General features: G+C 32.5%; 2 protein-coding genes across 2 annotated transcripts; one reads left to right on the forward strand and one right to left on the reverse strand.

Moving 5' to 3' along the window:
- The first annotated feature begins 1,663 nt into the window (after positions 1–1,663).
- Positions 1,664–3,241, forward strand: LOC110624199. Its single transcript, XM_021769315.1, has 2 exons — positions 1,664–2,345; positions 2,859–3,241. Exons 1-2 carry the CDS (start codon positions 1,664–1,666, stop codon positions 3,239–3,241), a joined length of 1,065 nt encoding a protein of 354 aa, XP_021625007.1.
- A 2,162-nt stretch (positions 3,242–5,403) lies between these two features.
- LOC110625253 (probable cinnamyl alcohol dehydrogenase 1) lies at positions 5,404–7,327 on the reverse strand. Its single transcript, XM_021770856.2, has 5 exons — positions 7,167–7,327; positions 6,976–7,089; positions 6,640–6,867; positions 6,114–6,553; positions 5,404–5,839 (listed from the first exon to the last, which is right to left on the reverse strand). Exons 1-5 carry the CDS (start codon positions 7,253–7,255, stop codon positions 5,637–5,639), a joined length of 1,074 nt encoding a protein of 357 aa, XP_021626548.1. The 5' UTR covers positions 7,256–7,327; the 3' UTR covers positions 5,404–5,636.
- Positions 7,328–7,790: the final 463 nt, after the last annotated feature.

Raw genomic sequence — 7,790 nt, forward strand, 5'->3', positions numbered from 1 at the left:
GCCTTCCTTTGCATGATTTATGTGATTGTTTTAAGGTGTTTTAGGGGATTTTTGGGGAGTATTTTAGAGTCATGTTTATGTATGTTTGGTCCCTCATTTGAGTCCACCTGTGTAGGTTCGGACCCGAGGAACCGAGGACCCCAGCAGTGAGTTAGCTGCTTCCGAGTCTCTTCAGAGCTAGCCTGAGGTGAGTAGAATAACTCTTTATGTTTCAAAGTGAATAAATCAGTTTTAGAGCATGTTCATGCATCACGAATGCCATGAGATATATTAGGTTGTTTGCATTAGAATTCACAAATATGTTGCATTGCATAATATGATGATGATGTGGATGGGTGTTGGATGATCCTTTAGTCCTTGTATGATATGATGAGATATGATATGATATGGTATGGTATGGTATGGAAGTCTAGGTCGAGGCCCATTCTACGCCCCTGGCACTATGTTAAGAGAAAGACCAGGTCGAGGCCCATTCTACGCCCCTAGCATTATAGGAATGTTATGTTATGTATGTTATGTTAAGAGAAAGACCAGGTCGAGGCCCATTCTACGCCCCTGGCACTATTGGATATGTTGAGGACTATTGGTGACAAAACCATACTTGATGTGATTTGTCTGTGATGTGATGCATTCCATTATAGCATATGTTTTAAATGTTTTATTGTTCTGCTCACTGGGCTCTAGTAGCTCACCCCATTTCCCTAATCCCCCAGGGTTGCAGGTACGGGATAGACCAGGAGGTCAGCTAGAGTAAAGTCATGGTCATGTAATAGCTAGTGGTGGACATGATAAATATTGAATTGTAATGTTTCGTACAGTAATGTAATGAATAGTATTAAACTGTTTTGTAATGTAATGGTGTTATTGAGGATAGAATTATGCTTGACCCTAGTATGTTATTAATCCCTTTTGAGTACATGATTTTAATGATGTTTATGTAAACCAAACTTAGTATATGTTATGTTACCCCATTAGAGTATTGTCGAGGACTCCATTGTGGGGTTAATGTTATGTTTATGAATTATGTATGCACAGGTTGATTTTGGTAAATGAATAAGAAAGTTTAAATTTTTATGTATATGTCGATCATGTATGGGATTAAACAGGTTTACAGGATGTATGTTTGGCTTGCTACGGGTCCCGGCGGCCTTAAGCCGATCTGGATCCTAGCGCCGGTAGCGGTCCGATTTTTGAGTCGTTACAGGTTTATATTATTTCCTTAGAATAGGATTGCTTCCTTTCTCCCTCCTGATTTTATATTGTAAATGTATCTATATATAATATTCTTTCTGGAAAAGAATACACAACAATTGAATCATTCACAGATTCTATCGTTCAATATGGTATCAGAGCAATTCTGATCCTGAAAGAATTGCTTTCCGAATTTCATATCTTGAAACCACCACTATAGTTTATCATATGCAACATCATATTTTATATTCTTACTTCTCGAATTTCATATCTTGAAATCACCACCATAGCTTATCATCTGCAACATCGTATTTTATATTCCCCGAATTTCATATCTTGAAACCACCACCATAACTTACCATCTGCAACATCATATTTTGTATTCCCCAACACCATTATTACTCAGCCACCATCTGCGTTCCTATTTTTTTCTTTCCACTAAGTCATTATTCAAACACTATTTTGGACCTAAATGGCTGAGACCAACCCCATTGTCTCAGCTCTACGAAACAACCAAACACCACCGATTATCATCAACCAAGACAGTTCTGTATTCTCCACCAGTGTTATACTTAATAAAATCAACTACCCATTATGGTCACAAATAATGGAAATGCGCATTGGCTCTAGTAATAAGGCCGGATATCTCACTGGAGAAGTGAAGAAGCCACCACCCGAAGATCCTAGTTACGCAATATGGGTCATCGAAAATTACAAAGTGAAAAGTTGGCTTATTGATTCAATGGATCCATTGCTGATGCAGCGGTTCATTCTGCTTTCCACGGCCAAGGAAATTTGGAAAGCTATAGCAAAGACCTTCTATGACGAATTAGATGAGACTTGTCTTTTTGAATTGAATCGGAAATCCTTCTCCACCACACAGAATGGTGGACCATTATCTATATATTATAATGAACTTGTTGCAATTTTCCAGGAAATAGATCACAAGATAACCTCTCAGGAAGAAACCGTCGAAGGGATGGTCCAATTGCATTCGCAATGGCTAGGCTTTGAGTCCATATTTTTTTTAAGTGGGCTTGATCCTGAGTTTGATCACGTTTATAGAGAAATCCTTCGGAAGGATCCCAAACTTAATCTAGAAAGCACTTATACATATGTACAAAGAGAATACCAACAAAGACAGACGATGGGAGGTTCTTGACCTATCCCTGAAAGCTCTGTTATGGTAACCAAACGAACTCAGCAAGGACCATCATCTGGCTCAACAAAAACTCAAAGTGCCAAGTCTAATAATTTTGTCTGTAGTTATTGTGGCGAGAATGGACATTCAAAACAAAGATGCTATGAAATCATAGGCTATCCTGAATGGTAGGACTTCACAAAAAAACCAAGGAAGAAGGTTGCAGGAACGCCTATGATGGCAGCCACAACAGAGGTCCAATTAAATATGGAGGACAAATCATAACCTACAGCTAACGTTAGACATCTAGGGCAGTTACATGTGACCTTGGATGTGTCCTTTCGTGAATCAGAACCATACTATTCTGGAGGAGTCACACCTCCTTCTCTTCAGGGGGAGAGCTTTAGTGAAGAGAATGTGTGACAAGAAAACATGACAGATTTCTTAGAACTAGCGGAAGTAAGTGAAAGTTTTCAGCATAACAGTCAGTAAGGTCTCCCTGAAAGATGTGATGAAAATTTATTAGTTCCTTTTGGAAAATTACAAATACCAACGTCTGCTGAAGAATCACCAACATCTGAAGAGTTGCACATGATAACACTATTGACCAAAGAATCAACTCAGAATGTCCTGGACACCAATATTTCTACTCAGGATGCCTTAGCAGATCCAAAATGGACAAAGGCTGCAATTGAGATTGCACAGAATCCCGTACAACACGATCGCACCAAACATGTTGAAGTTGATCAGCATTTCATCAAGGAAAAGCTAGACCAGAAGATTATACAGTTCTCATTTGTCAAGTCAGAAGACCAGTTAGCTGATAAACTCACAAAAGCAATGTCATTAAAGATATTCCATGATATGATTGACAAGTTGGGCATGATAGATATCCATGCTCCAACTTGAGAGGAGTGTTGGAATGAATTGTCTAATTAGGAGTAGATTACGTAATCATAGGGATTTGCACAACTAACAGATCTGATAATATTATTTCTTGCACAGGTTTATCTTATCTCCTTATAATAGGATTGCTTTCTTTTTCTCTCCTGATTTTGTGTTGTAAATATATGTATATATAACCTCATTTCTGGAGAAGAATAGACAACAACTGAATTATTCACAAATTTCATCGTTCAACATAAAAATAGCAAGCACAATAGTATAAATACTCCACAATAATTCAATGTATTTATTGCTAAGAGCATTACACAGCTACAACTAAATCAATTGTCCGTAGATTAAAAATTGATTATTTTTTTAGTATGGAAGTAACACCTAATAAAATGTTATTATCAGGTATATTTATATTTTTAATAAAAATAATTCACAAAAATTTAATTTAATTAACTTTTATAAATATTCTAATGTTTGAAATGAAAAAAAAATTATTGTTTTGTACAGTGTGCTGCAATAATAAAAACATTTGTACCACATACTAAACGCTTAGAGAAATATTATATTACAGAGAAATTCCATGGGTACTTTATCGCTCTGTATGTGCCGGACTACTATAGAGAAATTCCAAGAGTAAGGAGAGGAAAAATGATGCGATTAGATGTTTTTTATTTACTCAATTGTTGAAATTTTTTTTAGGAGTAGAGCATTTTTCTATATTTTTAAAAGAAATTGAAATTGAAATTATATGTAATTTTACAAAAATGTTTATTGCAAAATAATCCTTCCATTCAAAGATGGCATTCGTTATTAACTCATTTAGAATAATAAATTAATCAAAAAAACATAAAACTAATTTAGGTGATATGAGAGAGAAATGTACTTGCAAACCATACCTAGATAATTTGATAAAACAATAATCCTCTGAGCAATTCCAATTAAGATTTTTTTTTTAAATTACTATTTAGTTGATAATAGAAAATTTACAAATTAATTTTTTATTTTAAAAAATACATTAAAATATTTTTAATATTTTAAAAATTCTACTAATAAAACAAAATTTTTAAAATGATATTAATATAAAGGGATTAATTAGTAGATTTGTTTATAAATTTAATGGACCAATTAATCAGTTTTTTCAAATTACATGAATTAAATAGTAGAAAAAATTACTATTTAGTCCCTATAGTATAGAAAAATTTATTAGTTAGTTTTTTAATTTTAAAAAATATATTAAAACCCTTCTGATGTTTTAAAAAGTCTACTGATTAGTATTTTTGTTAGTTTTAACTGTTAAGTATTATAAAAAAGTCTAAAATACTCTATTACAGAAGGATTAATTAATAAGTTTTTTAAAAATTTAAAAGATCAACTAATAAGTTTTTTAAAATTATGAAAACTAAATAGTAAAATAATAAATATAAAAATTAATAAATGAATTAACTAGTAAATTTTTTAAAATATTAAGAAAATTTTTTAATATATTTTTTAAAATCACTGGTAAATTTTTTTGTATTATGAATATTAAATAATAATTTTTTTTAAATAATAAAACACTTGAGAAATAAAATTAGTAGAGATATTTTGAAACATCAAAAATATTTCAGTATATATTTTAAAGATTAAGTTATAAAATTCTTTATTTTTAAGTTTTTTTTTTCATTTTTCACGTAGGCAACTTTACTCTCAATTTGGCATGAATTTGTTTGCAAAAATGGTAAAAAAAAAAAATCACTCTCCTTGTATAGCCCACTCCACGAAAAAAAAAAACCTTTTTTATTTGTTGACAATTTAGAAATTGTTTTTGATAAAAAATAATTTTTAATAAAATAACTTTTTTATTTTTTAATTTTAATTTAAGAAATAAAATATATTAAAAATTTTATATATATAAAAATATTAATAAAATTTTTAAGTAAAAAAAATGACTTCTTTTATAAAGAAAAAATCATTTACATTAAAATGATTTAATTTTTATTCTCCCTTTACAAATTTTTCTAAAAGTATCAAATGCTAAAAAATATTTAAAAAAATATTTTTCTAAAAATATATTTTCTATGAAATAAACTTGGCCTAACATAATCTCATTTTAACATGGGCAAATCTTTGACAAAATTTCAAAGTAAACCCTAAGTTTCTGCCACTTCAGTATCTTGAAAAGGAGACAAAGTGAGGGCCACAAATCAACACAACCACAATGCATTGAATTAAGAAAACTAAAACATCCTCATCATAGACACAGCATCTCAGCTTTTTCTTTCTTCTTTTATTACAGGCTAGCTTTGATTCTCGCCATTTCAACCCACCAAGAAAGTAAAAGGAAGGAAAAAAAAAAAAAAAACAGAGCATCTGAACACCATTCATACAGTTGTAGCTTTAGTTTCGTAGTTTGTGATTGCTATTTTTCTCAGGGATCCATCTTGCTACCAGCAACATCCACAACAAACCTGTATCTGACGTCGTTTTTCTCCAGTCTTTCCATTGCTTTGTTAACATAATCCATTTTCACTACTTCAATCATGGAGGTCACTCCCTTTTCCTTGCAGAATTCAAGCATCTCCTCTGTTTCTTTCATGCTTCCTATGAAGCTCCCTGTGATTGTTTTTCTACCTGCACAAAAATTTCACCGATAAGCAGACTTTTCACTTTTTTTTTCCTCCTAATAGTTAAAAACAAGTAGATAACCATCACCTCGAGTCAATAACAAGTAGGCTTTAAACGTTTGCGTTGGAAATTTCAAGGGCAGAGGAAAAGACAGCAAGCATTCAATTACCAACAAGAACAACTTCTAAAAGAATACATCTCCCAATTTTGTCTAAACTTAGGAATCAATGGCCTATAACTGGAGAGAGAGAGAGATAGAGAGAGAGAGAGAGAGACTCACCAAGCATGACCATAGGAGTGAGAAACTGCAAGGGGGTATTGATAACACCCAACAAGATAAGCTTTCCATCAAGTTTCAACAGAGAGATATAAGGCTCAAGAGGATGAAATACAGGCACAGTATCAATTATATAATCAAGGGTATCAGCAAATTCTTGCATCCTAGTTGTATCAGAGCTAACCAAGTAGTCATCAGCACCAAGATGTTCCAAAGCCTCCTCCCTCTTTTTGTCTGACGAACTTATCACAGTCACATGGTGTCCCATTGCCTTTGCTATCTTCACACCCATGTGTCCTACTCCCCCAAGTCCCAATATGCCTCCTCTTAGCCCACTCTTCTTCAAACCAAAGTGGCTAATTGGGCTATACACTGTCAATCCTGCGCACAATAGTGGCGCTGCTTGTTCTGGTGACATCCCATCTGGTATTTTCACCACAAACCTGAAAGAACAGCAGTGACCAATGAATTCAATTACAAAAAAAAGAACAATTTTTGGAAATCAATCGTCTCTTTAATGGACAATTACTTTTGATCGACCACCATGGACTGGGCAAAGCCGCCTTGTGTGGGTTTGCCGTCGGTGTAGACATCGTTATATGACCAGATTTTCTTGTTGCAGTACTGCTCAATATCTGATTTACATGGATTACAATTCCGGCAACTTCCAACAAGAACTCCAACTCCGACCACATCTCCTACTTTGAACTTGGTCACCTCTGATCCCACCTCCACCACCTCTCCAACTACCTCATGCCTGTAAAGAAGATCATCAAAACCCATACTCAGGAGAGAGAGAGAGAGAGAGAGAGAGAGAGAGAGGGAGGGAGAAGCTCAAAAGAGGGGATTTTATTAAGGTTAATACCCAGGAACCATGGGATAACGTGACATGCCAAGATCATTCTTCACTTGATGAAGATCACTGTGACAGATTCCGCAGTAGATGATATTCAACAAAACATCCTCTGGGCCTGTGTTTCTGCACAGAAGAAAGGAACCCATTAGCACAAATGCAACAAGAAATGAGAATATAGATGATCGCGATTCAAGAATTACCTGAGAGTGTAGGAATAAGGGGAGAGGATCCCAGATGGGTCTTTTGCTGCCCATCCTATCACAGTTCTCTCATTTTCAAGGCTACCCATTTTTGCTGTTGGAATTGGGAGAGAGAAATGCAAAGGAAAGTTTTGAGGGGACTCGACTAGAAAGCACTATGGAAGGGTATATATAGAAAAGGGGCAAGCCGGAAAATAATTGTCCTTTTCATTTTGAATTTATGATATAAATAAGTATTTTCGTATATATAAATTAATTGAATTAAATTAATTTAAAATTTTAATTTAATTTTTTATTTATTTAAATTTAATTTAATTTTTAATTTTAAAAATTTTAATTATTTTAATTTGATTTGATTTTAATAAAAAAATTTAAAAAATTAAATTAAATCTGATAATAATATAAAAATTATATTATATTAAAATTAAAATATTTTAATTTAATTTTAAATTATAAAAAATAAAATATAAAAAGTAAAAATTTATTAAAACTTTAAGGCGATGAAATTTAATCGAATTCAATTAAATTAATTTGATTTAATTTAACTTTTAATTAAAAATTGATTTAATTTAATTTTTATAAATATTAAAATTTTAATTTTTAATTTATTTAATTTATTTCGAT

This window comes from Manihot esculenta, chromosome 10 (genome assembly GCF_001659605.2).
Source record: "Manihot esculenta cultivar AM560-2 chromosome 10, M.esculenta_v8, whole genome shotgun sequence".
Lineage (NCBI taxonomy): Eukaryota > Viridiplantae > Streptophyta > Magnoliopsida > Malpighiales > Euphorbiaceae > Manihot > Manihot esculenta.

Coding starts and splice junctions, on each gene's coding strand:
- LOC110624199 (XM_021769315.1), top strand. CDS start 1,664: ATGGCTGAGACCAACCCCATTGTCTCAGCTCTACGAAACAACCAAACA. Junction 2,346..2,858: donor ACAAAGACAGACGATGGGAG/GTTCTTGACCTA, acceptor AAAATTTATTAG/TTCCTTTTGGAAAATTACAA.
- LOC110625253 (XM_021770856.2), bottom strand. CDS start 7,255: ATGGGTAGCCTTGAAAATGAGAGAACTGTGATAGGATGGGCAGCAAAA. Junction 6,868..6,975: donor CGTTATCCCATGGTTCCTGG/GTATTAACCTTA, acceptor TCTTCTTTACAG/GCATGAGGTAGTTGGAGAGG. Junction 5,840..6,113: donor CACTCCTATGGTCATGCTTG/GTGAGTCTCTCT, acceptor ATTTTTGTGCAG/GTAGAAAAACAATCACAGGG.